This window comes from Crinia signifera, chromosome 9 (assembly GCF_055691185.1).
Source record: "Crinia signifera chromosome 9, ASM5569118v1, whole genome shotgun sequence".
NCBI lineage: Eukaryota > Metazoa > Chordata > Amphibia > Anura > Myobatrachidae > Crinia > Crinia signifera.
Window position 1 is genome coordinate 34270631 of NC_139225.1, and position 16421 is coordinate 34287051.

Below are 16421 nucleotides of genomic sequence, written 5' to 3' on the forward strand. Positions count from 1 at the left end.
GCAGTACAAATTTGTTCTCAAAATGGGCAAAACCATGTGGGCTGCAGGTGGGGCAGATGTAACATTTATAGAGAGAGTTAGATTTGTGTGAGTTATTTTGTTTCTGTGCAGGGTAAATACTGACTGCATTATTTTTACACTACAATTCCAATTTCAGTTTCAACACACCCCACCCAAATTTACCTCTCTCTGCACATGTTACATCTGCCCCACCTGCAGTGCACATGGTTTTGCCTATTTTGAGAACAAATTTGTACTGCGATCAGATCTGAATAAGGGCCTAGTGCATACATTTTGTGTGCTCATGTAAGTTTCTGTTTGCAATTTTATTTAATGAATTCCCATTTTATTAAGGAATAGCAATAATTGTTTCCTTAACGTTCGGTATAGGTTATCTCCAGCAGCTTTTCAGTTACTGTCTGCTGCATATCGTCTTTTGCCCGGACATCTAGATGCAGGTGGCTGCCATGTAAAAGTGTTGGTACTCTTTACCTAGAACGGCGCCCACGATGTCCATCGCAGTCATCGGGGGTAAAAAAAACGGGTGCGACGCGATGCCCGCGATTTCCCATAAGGATCAATGTTAAAAGTGTGATTGGACGCGATTTTAGTGTTCAATGCCTCAATGCCCGCGATTTTTCCATAGGAAACAATGTTAAATGGGACACAGAGCCCTAATAGTCCCCCTGAAGTCTTAAATGGCCCCCACAATTGTTAACGCCACCCCACGATCAACGTGAACCCGAAGCGTGGCGAGCGCAGTGAGCCCGCGAGGGGCGGCGGTACGCGTCCTCCGACCTTTTCATACCCCCACTATCCACGTCGGCGTGGAGTTGAGAATAGAATAGTGTGGCGAGCGCAGCGAGCCACCGAGCCGGAAGCGTGGCGAGCGGACGCGGATACCTGTGAAGCCCGCGAAGGGACGCGTTTACCTGTGAAGGTATCCGCGGCCCCTCGTGGGGCTCGCTGCGCTCGCCACGCTTCGGGCTCGGTGGCTCGCTGCGCTCGCCACACTATTCTATTCTCAACTCCACGCCGACGTGGATAGTGGGGGTAGGAAAAGGTCGGAGGACGCGTACCGACGCCCCTCGCGGGCTCGCTGCGCTCGCCACGCTTCGGGTTCACGTTGATCGTGGGGTGGCGTTAACAATTGTGGGGGCCATTTCAGAGTTCAGGGGGACTATTTGGGCTCTGTGGCCCATTTAACATTGTTTCCTATGGAAAAATCGCGGGCATTGAAGCATTGAACAGTAAAATCGGGTCCAATCACACTTTTAACATTGTTCCCTATGGGAAATCGCGGGCATCGTGTCGCACCCGTTTTTTAGTGCATTTGATGGCCGCGATGGGACAATAAGCGGCCATCCGGCTGTGGATGAATGAAACATCCCAGCATGCCTTGCAGTAGTTTCAGCATGCATACCTCCCAACTTTCTGGTCGCCGGACCCGGGATACCGCCGGCCGCGGGAGGGACAGCGGGACAGGCCCTAATAATCGGGACTGTCCCGCTAAAATAGGGACTGTTGGGAGGTATGAGCATGGCCAAATAGGAAAACTAAGACAAGGCATGCTCGCATATTTAGTTCTACAGTAGCTCCACAGGTACCAAGATGAGCTCCATGACATCATTGCTAGGTCCTGGGAAAGAAGCATTGGGTATGTAAATTAAGGGTCTCATTTACTGTTGTATACTTCTTCTGCATTATTTGTACTTATTTGGCACACACTTTACTTTGTATACAACTTTAAACAAGGCACTAAGTGTCCCAGGGCTCTGGAGTACGCTGCACTTGAGCATCCTAATGCTGGGTACACACCAGGACGACTAGGGCCCGATCCCCACAATCTAGATCCAATTCCAATCAATTGGATGTAGATTGTGTGCTGATTGGGCCCTTTTCTGACCTGGTGTGGACCGATACCGATCCGATGCGCGGTCCCACGGGTCGGTCGGTCGTTATTGAGATCCTACCTGCTGCAGGTAGGATCTCAATGACGACCATACAGCCGGGTGCGGGTCGCCATCGGATCGGACCTGCTCACGGTGCACATCGTGAGCGGGTCGTGCCCCCCCGCGTCACCGTGAGCGGGTCGGACGAGACACTGACGACCCGCTCACGATGTGCATCGTGAGCGGGTCGTCCTGGTGTGTACCCTACATTACACTTAGAACAATCGTGTCTTGGAGCTCAGCCTACAGTCCATTACAGTGTGCTATGCATGCTCCTGGTTGGTCAGTCTCTGAGCCTGGATGACTGTACTAGGAGGCATCTGAAATCAGCACTGCTGCAAAACCTTATACATTTTTTTTCCACCCACATATTAAACTCTATAACAACACACTTAGGGGCTGATTCAGACTTTCTTGCACAGTGATTGACAGGCAGGGAGTGTTCCAGGGTGGACATCCAGCGTTTCATGGGCACGCCCACAAAAACAGTGTGCACGCCCATAGAAATGCTGAAAGGGCCACAGGAAATGCATGCCTTCCCCTGTCTGCTCAGGGTGGGTGGTTGATGTCACATCACGATAAATCCTTCGATGGGAAGTAGCCGTCAAAGGTTTTTCCTCTATGCGGGCACTTGGGAGTGGATGTGTAAGCATACACAGCCATTTGCAGCGCAGCAAAGGGGATTCGGGCTGCCAAAGGGGTGGTAAGTGCATTCGTCAGGGTGGTGTTAACCTGCTTTCTAGGCTCTGAAAAAATGCAGCTTAATGAGCAAGTCTGAATTGCCCCATTATTTGGGAATATTTTTTAAATATCAAAAGTTGCAAAGGTAAGACATTGTTTTTATAAATTGAATTAAAAAAGAATAGTAAAAGAATAAAACACCCCAGTTCTTGTTCTGCTTTTGTATAATTTAGCATAATGATTAGTTTAAAACCATGGGCAATCCATAGAAAGAAGAACTAATAGTGTGTCTTTCTTCAGGGACCGATATCAATGCTGCAATACTGGCTGCTGCTTCCATCTTTAACCAGACATCTGCTAAATTGGAGAAAGGTGGAATGAAACAGAAGATCCCTCTGGTCATATTCCTAACCGATGGAGAAGCCACCTCAGGGGTCACGTCTTCTACCCGCATCCTGGAAAATGCACAAAAAGCCCTCAAAGGCACGGTCTCCCTCTTTTGCCTAGCCTTCGGTGAAGATGCTGACTACAACCTCATGCGCCGGCTGTCCCTGGAAAACCGCGGCATAGCACGGCGCATCTATGAGTATTCTGATGCCACACTGCAACTCAAGGGCTTTTATGATGAGATTGCAAGTCCCCTCCTTTTCGATATTGAGCTGGCTTACCATGGAGAAGTGGTTCAAAATGTGACACAGACCCTTTTCCCCAATTTTTTTGAGGGGTCGGAGTTGGTGGTTGCAGGAAAGCTGAAATCGGGCACCAAGAACCTTCAGGTGAGAATGACTGCTCATGACCAGAAAGAGAAGATAAGCTTAGAAAATGATATCTCCTTGGAGGACAATGCCACCCAATCTGGCTTTGGATGTTCAGGCAACGTGGATGATATCCAGTGGTTTGTACAGAGGCTTTGGGCTTATTTCACCATTCAGGATTTGTTGCAGGCCAGGATCAAGGCTAATGACACCATAGCTAGGAAGATACTTACTGAAAAGGCTACCAATTTATCTCTGAAATATAACTTTGTGACGCCGGTCACTTCCCTGATTGTAGTGAAACCTGATGACCCAAAAACTACCACAGTCACTTCAGTACCTAGTACTACAACTCTTCCTGCCGCTACACCTTCCCATACTACAGTAACCGTTACTACTGCTTCTCTGATAGCCAAGTCCACTCCACCAGCCCGACCTAAAAGACCGACCACTAAAAGTCCTAAGCTTCCAGTGACTGCCAAGATGAGCACAATAAGACCAACCACTTCAAAGGCAACAACTTCTCATGGTATAGGAACCAGAGGCCAACCAAATGCCACCCCTGGAATGCCCACAACAAATACCATGGAGAAGATTACAACTATGGCTTTGTTAGCCAGATCATTCCCAACTACCCATTCAAGTTTCCGACACAATACCCCTTTATCATCCACCAGCACACTTCACCTAAACACTGTGCCTACAGGAACAATAATACCTAGCACAGAAAAACCTACTACCACTTTCTTGAGCTCTGAAGCTCCGTCAAGCTCTGTGGTTCCAAGCAGAACTTCTACAGCCCCAGCGGCGAAAACTGTGCAGGGGATCTCTACCTCCTCTTATGCCACCACAATGAATCCTGATGACCCACTGGGAGATCTAGTGGAAGAGTCTGAACATACTCGGATTCCCACTGAAGAACCTGTGAACCCCACTTCCCTGAGACTTCTTATTCTCCCCCATGATGCAGAGCTACTGTCTGGCCTATACACGTATCCAACATATGTCGAATCCCTGAACCCTCCCCCTGTTTACAGCTATTTTGAACAAATCACTGGTACGTTTGATATTATTGGATCACATACTTAATTAATATGAAGCAGTGACAGCTTCAATCCCTGGGTTGCAGCTCCGTCCAAGCAGTGGAGGGGGATATGGGGACGTGCTAGGCACATATATACTGTACGTACATTTTATCTTGTGTTTATGTGTCATCCAATAGTGGTCCACTTATTGACTGTCAACCTAGACACTATTGACCGGATCCCTTGATACATATCCCCTGAGTATATTAAAACCACTTCCATTAAGGAAGACCATAGAGCACAGCTGGCCTCTGTGATCTACCTACAGTCAGAGGCGTAGCGAGGGCGGAGCCGGCGGAGCACACGCTCCGGGCGCAGGAAGATTGCATGGCGCCGGAGCTGTGCTGTGGCACCGCCAGCTCACCCTCTCGCTCGCCAGCCAGCTCCCCCGCCCGCCCGCTTCCCCGCTCGCCCGCCAGCTAGCTAGCTTCCCTGCTCCGTCCGGTGACAGCTTCCCTGCTCCGTCCGGTGACAGGCTCCGTCAGGTACATGCTGAACATGAACACTGCTCGCTGCTGCTATGTAAAAATTCATGGGTCCCGCTGGACCGCTAGCCAATGGGCGCTTGCGGTCCAGCAGCCAATCAACTGATGGCTGCTGGACCGCGAGCGCCTATTGGCTAGCGGTCCAGCGGCAGATATGAATTTTACATAGCCGCCGCATCTCTCTCCCGGACACAGAGCAGAGAGCCGTGAGCGCGGGCGGGCTGTGCACACTGGCAGGGGGGAGGAGAGAGGAGGGGTGCACACTCACAGCACACATGCTGCAGTGCATCGACTCTGTCAGCACAGGCAGGGGGGGCGGCTGGCTGTCTAACTATGGTGTACTCCCACCCTGCTGCAACCACCCTGCTGCACTCACCCTCCTAACCACATAACCCACCCACCCTGCTGCACCCACAAACCCATCCTACTGCAGCCACCCACCCACCCTGCTGCATCCTACTGCACTCACCCACCCACCCTGCTGCATCCTACTGCACTCACGCACCCACCCTGCTGCATCCTACTGCACCCGCCCACCCTGCTGCACCCTACTGCCCCCTTGGCATCGAGCATCAAGCCCCTTGCATTGAGCATGAAGCCCCTTGGCATTGAGCATGAAGCCCCTGGCATTGAGGTAAGTGGCACTTATGTGTCAAATGTGTAATCGGCATTATGGTGTGTTGTATGTAATGGGCATTGCGGAGTGTTATATAGTATGTCATGGGCATTGCGGAGTGTTATATAGTATGTCATGGGCATTGCGGAGTGTTATATAGTATGTCATGGGCATTGCGGAGTGTTTTATAGTATGTCATGGGCATTGCGGAGTGTTATATAGTATGTCATGGGCATTGCGGAGTGTTATATAGTATGTCATGGGCATTGCGGAGTGTTATATAGTATGTCATGGGCATTGCGGAGTGTTTTATAGTATGTCATGGGCATTGTGGAGTGTTATATAGTATGTCATGGGCATTGCGGAGTGTTATATAGTATGTAATGGGCATTGCGGAGTGTTATATGGTATGTCATGGGCATTGCGGAGTGTTATATAGTATGTAATGGGCATTACAGTGTGTTATATAGTATGTAATGGGCATTGTGGAATGTTATATAGTATGTAATGGGCATTACGGAGTGTTATATAGTATGTCATGGGCATTGCGCAGTGTTATATAGTATGTCATGGGCATTGCGGAGTGTTATATAGTATGTAATGGGCATTGCGGAGTGTTATATGGTATGTCATGGGCATTGCGCAGTGTTATATGGTATGTCATGGGCATTGCGGAGTGTTATATAGTATGTAATGGGCATTGCGGAGTGTTATATGGTATGTCATGGGCATTGCGCAGTGTTATATGGTATGTCATGGGCATTGCGCAGTGTTATATGGTATGTCATGGGCATTGCGGAGTGTTATATAGTATGTAATGGACATTGCGGTGTGTTATATAGTATGTCATGGGCATTGCGGAGTGTTATATAGTATGTAATGGGCATTGCAGAGTGTTATATGGTATGTCATGGGCATTGCGCAGTGTTATATAGTATGTCACGCGCATTGCGGAGTGTTATATAGTATGTCATGGGCATTGCAGTGTGTTATATAGTATGTGATGGGCATTGCGGAGTGTTACAGTATATAGTATGTCATGGGCATTGCGGAGTGTTATATAGTATGTCATGGGCATTGTGGAGTGTTATATAGTATGTCACGGGCATTGCGGAGTGTTATATAGCATGTCATGGGCATTGCGGAGTGTTATATAGTATGTCATGGGCATTGTGGAGTGTTATATAGTATATCATGGGCATCGTGTGGGCTTATGTGTAATTTGAATTACAAAGTTCACTAAAATGTCCAATGGGCATTACGGTGTGTGGTATAATATATAATTGGTCCCTGCCCACTTTTCACTGTGCAGGAGCCTCACCTACTACAAATTGGGGGGGGGGAGGGGGGGGGGCGCGAAACATGCCCTTGCTCCGGGCGCCGTGGCACCTAGCTACACCACTGCCTACAGTTCAGGTTTTCCAGACAACCTTGCCAGTATACAGGTGTGGTCATTCCTAAATGACACATCTAAATTACAGATCCACAGGTGGCCTGGAAAACAGGACCTGTTGGCAGATCTCGGGGACCGGTTTGGTCACCCCTGCCGTTGAGCATACAAATTCCTTACAAATGAGTTCAACTGGTTTCTTGTGTTTTTTTTTTTTTTTTTAAACTGCTGAACTAAATTTAAAAGTTAAACTCATAATTGTGTTCTTTACAGGGGGCAGTCATGAAACATATTCTACAGATGGTAAGTACTGCCCCTTATCCTGCCTTACATTGTACACGCGACAAGTGTGAAATAACCGATGTGTAGAATATCGACACCAGAATGTTGTCAATGGGTTTTCCATGGAGCTCTGAACAAAAGCCCCAATACACTAATGCAACTTCCCCGAGGGGACAAGTCGCATCCGAGCCACTTGAACCGCCTGGCAATTACTCGGGTGGCAGAATCACCTGCAATATATTTTGTATGCAGACCTTTTGTCATGCGATCCCAACAAGGGCGATCCCTATGGTGCCGCTCTTGTGATCTAAGGCCTCTGATTTGATGCGCACAGGACCACAGGTCAGAGCTTAAACACATGCGTTTTGACAGTTTTCATCCGATTTATTGGCCCAATGCATCAAAATCGGGCAAAATCGCACAAGTTTATGGAGGCCTTAACACTAACCCTAAAGGTGCATACACACGGTGGGATTTCAGCTTACGATTTTGACTATATAGTAATATATAGTAATCAAAACAAAAGTTAGCACAAATCACACAGTCTGTATACAGCTTGCGATGCCAATGTGCAGCCCCATGGAATCGGCATCATAATAAAAAATAGCCAATTTGGACTATATTGTATACAGTGTAGTGTTCTAGTATAGTCAAAATCGAAAGTAAATGTAGTCAAAATCCTAACTAAATATAGTCAATATTGTATGGTTCTGGGCTCTGGGAAGTTCAAGGCAAATTGAATAGTCAAAATTATACAATCGCCAAAATCTCACCTTGAGTATGCTCCTTAACTCTAATACTATGCCTAACCCTAATGGGGCGTACACATGGGCCCTTATTCACATTGGTGCGTACGCATGCGAATTCGCACGTTTCACCCTGCTACCCCCATTGCGCATGTGCAGCTAACGCACTGCGCATGTGCAATCTAATAAAAAAGTACTCGCAAGCAATCTTCAGAGTAGATTTCTCCGTGCGAACGAGTGCATAGGTAGTAGGCGTGCAGTGGGCGTTAGCATGGGCGCGACCATTATAATGAGCAAAACTGGGCGTACACATGGGCGTTCACTATGAGTGGTGGGTGTGCTTTCGCATGAGTGCAAGAGGGATTGTTCCCCACAAACTCAAACCTTTTCGCAAGCTCAAAGCAGGTTTTTAGTTTCGCACACCTTGCTCCTTGTAATGTGCTCATTCGTACGGAGCAAACACACGCACAAAATGGCTAAATCAATGGGTAAATAAATGGCACCTGCACACTATTGACACCAATACATGGTTGATTTCTGGAGACAATGAACTCAGCACAACTGCTGATTGCATACCAACAGCAATCAAGTGTTACCAGATACAAACTTGTATCCAGCACATGGAAATAATTGAGGAGGGTGATGTGATTTCATTGATGTGTGAGAGGATGTTTGCTGCGTGCAGGGCCGGCGCTACCCACTCAGCAGCTCCTGCAAAGCAGGGAGGTGCCATGCTGAAAAGGCACTGTCTCCCTCCCTGCTCTGCTAAAGCTGCCTCAGCCCTCACTGTCACTGCCTCCTGCACGCCGCCCACAGCGCCTGTCTGACAGCAGGCGGCAGTATGGAGAGGCTAAGCATCTCCCTGCACCGCGCACACACTGTCTTCCTCCTGCGACCTGCCCCCTCTTCCTCACGGACACTTGCGCTGAGGAATGTAGCGCTGTCTGTGAATGCCTGGATGAATGTCCGGATTCACCCCCTACCCATTGCTCCCTGCGTCTGTCAGTTGACAATCAAATGATGAACAGGCAGCAGCGCTGCCTCCCCTTCCTTCCCTCTTCTCAGTGTGCTGTGCCAGTGCCCCAGCCAGTCCTGAACACTCCGCCCCCTCTATCTCCTCCCCTCTTCTTCCATCTCCTCCTTCTCTCCCCTCCTTTCCCCCTCAGTCACGAGAGGGGTGTAATGTGCTGCATATTCTTTTTGTACTGCTTTCGGATCACATCGCACACACATTGCATGCATGCTGTGTGATGCGATCTAGCCCATAACGTATGCGATTCTCGCAGCGTGTATGGGAACCATTAGTGCCTGCAATGTGAAAGGGCGCAAAATGTATGGTTTGCAGGAGGGCGCCGGACACCCTAGCACCGGCCCTGGCTGCGTGCATACTAGTATTTGGTTTGCTAACATTTGGGGAGTAGAGCATGTTCGTTAGCAGACTGTGGTGAGTGTGCGTACGAAAATGTGTGGGTGTGAGCGACCAGTTACACGTACGCGCAATGATAGTCCACCCCCCTTTTTAGTATGGTTGCGTGCAAATGATTTCGCAAGCACTATAGGCGTGCCTTCGCCCGATGTGTGCGTGTGGTTTTTTTTGTAAGAGTGCTTGCGAATGTGCATGCGAGCGCATGAACCTGAATGAGGGCCATGGTTCGATGCAGCGGCCATTGATACCCATAAGATATCGACGACCGCCGGGACCCGGTTGATGCCGGCACCGAACAGGAGGGAGGGACAGACCGCGCGAGGACGGTGCGCGGGGGGGGGAGGGGGGGGCAGCATTACTCTGCCTTCGATTTTCCAGATCAGTATTGATCAATATCAATATCTCGGTGCCATCCATCGGGATCGAATATGATCGAAGGCAGTTAACACTGTTTGATTTAGATTTGATTCCGATTCGATTTTGCTCCTATAAGCAAAATTGAATCAAAAATGTGTCCAATTCGAACCATGTGTATGCCCCATAACTCTAAAATCAGTTAAAATCAACTGTTGGCAGTGTGTCGATATTCAAAATGCTGATCTTATGTCATGTCTACAATTTCTGGGAGGTACTGTCCATTATTTAATAGTGCCCTTTTCATGGTGGTAGTATCTGCATTCTCTCTGGCATATGAGCTAGCAAAGGAGAACAGGGCTTGTAGAACTCTAACAACTGAATTGAAACCAATTGCCTAGAACCTTATTTACAGAGCAAAATAACTATCTGTTGTAAGGTGGAAGACTGCTGTCATTTTCTATACTTTTACAGATTCTGATTATGCTTTAATTGTGGACCCCTTCTTGGAACCAGACATTGATTATGATGGTGAGTATTGTAAGGATCAATGTATAAGTTTGTGCAGGGATCACTCACGTTTGCTCTACTGCTGGTTTCTTATATAGAGTTAGACATGAACATTGGGCCTGATTCAGTACCGCTCGCTAAGCAGCAGTGGTTCACTGCTTACTGAGCTGCTTAACGCAGCCTGCCGGGCGAACGTACACATGCCCCCTGCCCCCCCCTCGAAAGCATGCGTATGGGTATGTACCCTGACAATTCCATTCGACATACGAGTGTACGGGAAAAAAATCATTCAATGGTCGCCGACCATCAGATAATACACTGACTTTTATTTGTCTCAAAAATGTCAGAGAATGGGGCAGGCTTTGACCCGCCTGCATTCGCATAGTGACACACAGTGTTTTTCTGGGCACGCCATGCGCCAACCCCCTGTCCTCCTCCTGCCTGCCCCCCTCTGTGTGAAAACGAATGTTATTGGCGAATGTTATAGTCACTGACCCTATACAGGGAAGAAGATGGCGCTATATAAATATATCTCTTCATAGTATTATAACCTTTTTAATATAATAAAAGACAAAGGCAAATACCAGATCGTCCTAAAAACACTGGACTCGTACTATAATTTTCCTCAGTGTGGGCTTACAAACCACATGATATTCCGGAAGAGGCCGGGGATGGTCGCATGCACGTGGAGATCCATCCCCCATCCACGGAGCTCCACCATCCCTGGCCTCAGGAGCAGCGTGCAGCGGAGAGGACAGAGGCAGAGGAGGCGGGCAGGCAGTGGTGGACCGAGGAAGAGGAGAAGGGAAGCGTGCGCTGCAAGCCGAGGACGATGCGGCCGGAGCTGGGAGAAGACTGACCCACGCGCCCGCCGCAGTTCACCTGCACTCGGCGGGTGTGTAATCATCCCACAGGCGCCACTCAACCCCTCTGCCTCCCCCAAGGGACCCGCCGAGCTGAATGCGGCCTCCGGAGAATTGAGGCCTGGACCAAGTGGCGCATCGTGGCCGAGAAGTGAGCGGATGCCCCCGGCAACACCACCGGCCGGGGGGGGGACGACACCCTAGGACCACCTCCACTGCCCTATGGACGCAGGGGTGCCGGGCAAAAGAAGATTAGCGGACCCGGTGAGAAGGGACCCATCCCCCCCAGCTAGGACAGGAGGCAGATCAGCCAGGGGGACCCCCGGCAATTCATCCAGAGGCCGGTAGGATCCATCCCCGCCAAAAGGCCGCACCAGCCCCGGGTAACCCTGCGGCAGCTCCGCACCCTCCCCCCCCCTCCACTGACTCTCCCCCGGCCTCACTGACTTTACCCCCCCTGTATCATGTGTTAACTGTACTGTCCCTGCTTAACTGTACTGTCCCTGTTTAACTGTACTGTCCCTGCTTATATTGCTACCTACCAGGCTGCTGCAGCGACCAGTGGCGCCGCCGATGGTTGCCTAGGCACTGTGCAGCTCGGCAGGTACAACTTCCCTGTGTAATAAATGTACTGTCCCTGCTTATATTGCTATCTACCTGGCTGCCGCAACAACCAGTGGCGCCGGTGATGGCTGCCTAGGCGCTGTGCAGCTCGGCGGGTACATGTTCCCTATGTGAAAAATGTACTGTTCCTGCTTATATTGCTACCTACCTGGCTGCCGCAATGACCAGTGGCGCCGCTGATGGCTGCCTAGGCTCTGCGCAGCTCGGCAGGTACATGTTCCCTATGTGATAAATGTACTGTCCCTGCTTATATTGCTACCTACATGGCTGCCGCAATGACCAGTGGCGCCGCTGATGGCTGCCTAGGCGCTGCGCAGCTCGGCGGGCATGTGATCCCCGCAAGTGATGCCTAAATGCTCTCAATGTAATGCGTATAATGTCTCAATGGAATGGAATAAAGTTGATTCTATTCTATTCTATATCAATATTATGAGAAACACTGGCTTTTAGCTATAACATCTAGCTGAATGTAGTTCTCAGTGCTCCTAGGAAAGCACAGACGGTTCCCCTTCACTGCCCCTGCTGGCAGTGAGTGGATGGGATCGAATCAGCAGTCTACACCCCAAAAAACTTCATCAGTGGGGTGGCCTGCTCACAGGAAAACCAGGAAAAGATATTTAAATCAGTCCTGACCAAATAACCCTCCAGCGTCAAGCAGGCCACCCTACTGAGCAAACTGCTAAACTAGCTTGATTTAGCCCCAGAATACATATACATATATTATACATATACAGAATACATATATTAGTTAACAATAGGCATTACCTAAGATTATTATTAACACAGAGAAGTTTCTTCTATGGAAGCTACATAATTAGCAACATCAGCAGGTATTTCACATTAGTGTAATACAATGTATAATATTCCAAGGCCTTCCTGCTTAGCAGGGACAATAGCACATTGGTCTTGTGTTACAGGTCATCAGTATGTGATGGAACAAAGATTACATTCCAGTGCCCTTACCCCATACTGGTGCCATTTGATTTCACACAAGGAATCACTAAATACTCTCCACTAATCCTATATAATCAAAGGCTAACTCTGATCCTCACCTCTATAGGGAGAATTCAAGTGTTTTGCACGCTGGTGGCCACTAGATGGCACTTGATGAAGCAATTCAAGTGTTTCTCCTTTCAGTGCTGACATCACTGTTATGTAGTTCTGTCGTTTTGACTGTAAATGTAGTTCGTAACCCATACTTATACAATGGTGTAAATGTAGTTAGTAACCCATACTTATACAATGGTGTAAATGTAGTTAGTAACCCATACTTATACAATGGTGTAAATGTAGTTCGTAACCCATACTTATACAATGGTGTAAATGTAGTTAGTAACCCATACTTATACAATGGTGTAAATGTAGTTAGTAACCCATACTTATACAATGGTGTAAATGTAGTTAGTAACCCATACTTATACAATGGTGTAAATGTAGTTAGTAACTCATACCCATACAATGGTGTATATGTAGTTAGTAACCCATACAATGGTAACTGTAGTTAGTAACCCATACCCATACAATGGTGTAAATGTAGTTAGTAAACCATACAATGGTGTAAATGTAGTTAGTAACCCATACAATGGTGTAAATGTAGTTAGTAACCCATACAATGGTGTAAATGTAGTTAGTAACCCATACCCATACAATGGTGTATATGTAGTTAGTAACCCATACAATGGTAACTGTAGTTAGTAACCCATACCCATACAATGGTGTAAATGTAGTTAGTAAACCATACAATGGTGTAAATGTAGTTAGTAACCCATACAATGGTGCAAATGTAGTTAGGAACCCATACTTACTTACAATGGAGTTGAAAGGAAAGGATCTTGTGCTTTCACAAATGCAAGCACTATGTAGTCTGGATCTAAGAACAAAGGTTTCATTTCAGTCTGCTATAAGATAAATAATATAAGACTTAGCGCCACTGTTCAGCTGTATCAGATGACTGTACTATACCATTCCTAATTTACACTTTACATGTCTTATAGGGGTACCTGCTGGTGTGCCTGGGCTGCAGACTTTCATGTCCTCGGGTGAGTTCTTGCATCTACGCCCTGCTGGAATGCAAATACAGAGATATCAGTGGCGTAACAATAGCCCTGCAGACACCATGGTCGCAGGGAGGCTCTGAATAAGTTTGGGCGCCGGGGTCTGGGGGCTATCGATGCACTACACTGCTGCCAGAACCAGTCTGCCCTACCCCTCTGCTTGCTGCCGCTGGGACCCGCAGATCTACTTGTCATATTGTGATGGAAATTTTCATTAGCAGGAGCCAACCAAGAGGAACGCAGGGACTGCAGACAAGCAGATCTGCCGGTTCCGGCCACAGACCTGGCGACGGCAGGGTAAAGCAGGATTGGGGGGAGGGGTTTTTATTTCACGGGAGGCCGAAATTTCCCGATGGGGAGTGCAAATTTTATAGTTACGCCGCTGAGAGATATATTTCTCTTTATACGCTTTGCTCACAGAGGGGCAGATGTATTGAGCCTGGTGAAGAGAACGTTTGTGCACTTTTACACGTTTTCTGTAGTGTGTCACATTTTTTTGGGTTGTGTGGTTGACCCTTATGGGCCTTCCACTTCCCCAATGTGCCTGAAGCTCTTGCCTTTTGGGGAGAGCTTTGGCCCCCCTCGAGGACGACCCCGAGCCGCAAGGTGGAGGGAAGTCTACTGCGGGTCTCTCCAAACCTTCGGGTGCGGAGGACCCACCGTCCTAACCCTTCCGGGGGTTGAGGAATGAGGGTCTCTCTAAGCTTCGGTGAAGAGGACCCACTGTTCCCTATTTTCCCCTCTTCGGCCGTATGGCTGAGAGGGGTTAGGGGAAAAACGGGGCCCTTCTCGATCGCACGACCCCCTATGCACGCGTTTAGGCACAGCACTGGTGGTAGGGAGCACACCTTTTTCAAACTCACCATGATTTTTCCTGAGTGGCACCTGTACACATCTGTTCTTAGCCCTGCACAGTGGTGGGGAAGGGATGGGGAAGGGGGGGGGGGGGGGTGTTCGGCGGGCTGGCAGCCACTTGCTCACTGGTTCTAAACACTCGCAGGTATAAATCGAGCCCACAGTCTGAATCCCAATCCTATAACTTATGTTGCAGAACATGCAAGAGCATTAAAGCGTTTACAAAGCTCTGTGTTTGCATAGTTGCCCAGTGAGTAAAGAATATTATTTATCTTGCAACCACATATAATTATCTGCTGAAGTTGATTTAATGTTCTGCCCGCCACAGTTGATGGAGATCCTCACTTTGTGGTGAATTTGCCTCAGATCCGAGAAAAGTTGTGTTTCACCCTAGATGGGCGTCCAGGAGACATTCTCAGGCTCCTCTCTGATCCTGATACAGGTATGATTCACGTATTAGTTTCTGCTTTTTCCCCAAAGCATTGTTATCTGTAAATTATTAAAATTGTACTTTCATAAACAGGAGGTTGAAAATTGCTAAATACAAGAGGTGTGACCCAGAGCTGTCATTGAGTCTTTCCAGTTCTTTTAATCGACTTGCCCGCAGGCCAATCATAGCCTGTAGGAGGGGCTTTCATTTGTGTCTGTATGTTCTGTGCCCCAAAGGAAAAAAAACATCTGATGGGTCTATACCATTAACGGAGGGAAACCATTTGGTTCTCCCCATTGATAATAAGAGTATTTAACATCGGGCATAAAGCATCAATGATTTTGAATCATTGATGTCTAGTCAGCTGACTGACATCAAGTTGAAAGCACACATGCACCATCAATATGATAGATGATGCCAACCACCATGTTGAATTCACAGATACAAGACACACACTTAAAAACTGCATCGATTTTTATTTTCTTTAAATTCACTCCGGAAAAAGTTTCCTCAGGGAAACTCCAGGATTGGGGGCCGGAAGCTTAAGCTTCATTGGTTTTATAGTAGATCTGGCTGGATAGAGAGGAGGGGCAGGGATACCTGGCAAGACTATGAGGACAAGGAGCTGATTAAATGCAGAGGGTAGCTGGAACTATGATACACTCAGTGAAACTTAAGGAACAGACTGCAGTCAAGAGATAATGGCAGTAGCGCACGCAGGGGGTTTCTGAGTACCCAGAAACCCCCCCAGGAATCTATGAGCCCTAGACTAAAAGCGGAGGGTCCCCTCTTTCCATGGGCACTAGAATTTAAAATATCGGCCCTGGGGAACCGGAGATATCTGACTTCAAAACAGTGGTCCCCATCCAAGCCTGTTAATTGCTCTTCCCAGTCAGATATTTCAGGTTCTGTCTGACTTATATTCCAAAAGCTGGGACTCTCCCCCTTTGATGAACACTAGTAGCTTGTCTCTACTGTGCCAAGAACCAGAGATATCAGCCTTCCAGCAGCTGGTTACTGCTCCAGCTCCACACGCCATGTAGTTTTATATTCTCGTTGGCAGATTGCTCTGCCTCCTGAACTCTGATCCCCTAGTCCCCAATACCATTTGGTAGGTGGGATTCTCTAGTTTTTAATTCCGGGAACTGGAGATATCTGCAGTCAAGCAAGCTGTCCTCCCGCCTGAAAATTATGAATAATAAGCCCACTCCACTGTAAACCTCTCCTCTGCGTATTAAACATCCTCTACCACCCTGGAAGTTATGTATCAGGGCCCCTTCATTCAGCCCAATGCCCCCTTCTCCCACCCCATC

General features: G+C 48.1%; 1 protein-coding gene across 2 annotated transcripts in view; it reads left to right on the forward strand.

Annotated features, from left to right (window-relative positions):
• The window catches only part of ITIH6 (inter-alpha-trypsin inhibitor heavy chain family member 6), a 74197-nt gene that overhangs the window by 41093 nt on the left and 16683 nt on the right, over positions 1-16421 (forward strand). For both annotated transcript variants that reach the window (XM_083158787.1, XM_083158788.1), the window contains exons 9-13: positions 2934-4445; positions 7238-7267; positions 10247-10303; positions 13764-13808; positions 15007-15120. In XM_083158787.1, coding sequence (XP_083014913.1) covers positions 2934-4445; positions 7238-7267; positions 10247-10303; positions 13764-13808; positions 15007-15120 — 1758 coding nt within the window. The remainder of the gene's footprint in view (positions 1-2933; positions 4446-7237; positions 7268-10246; positions 10304-13763; positions 13809-15006; positions 15121-16421) is intronic.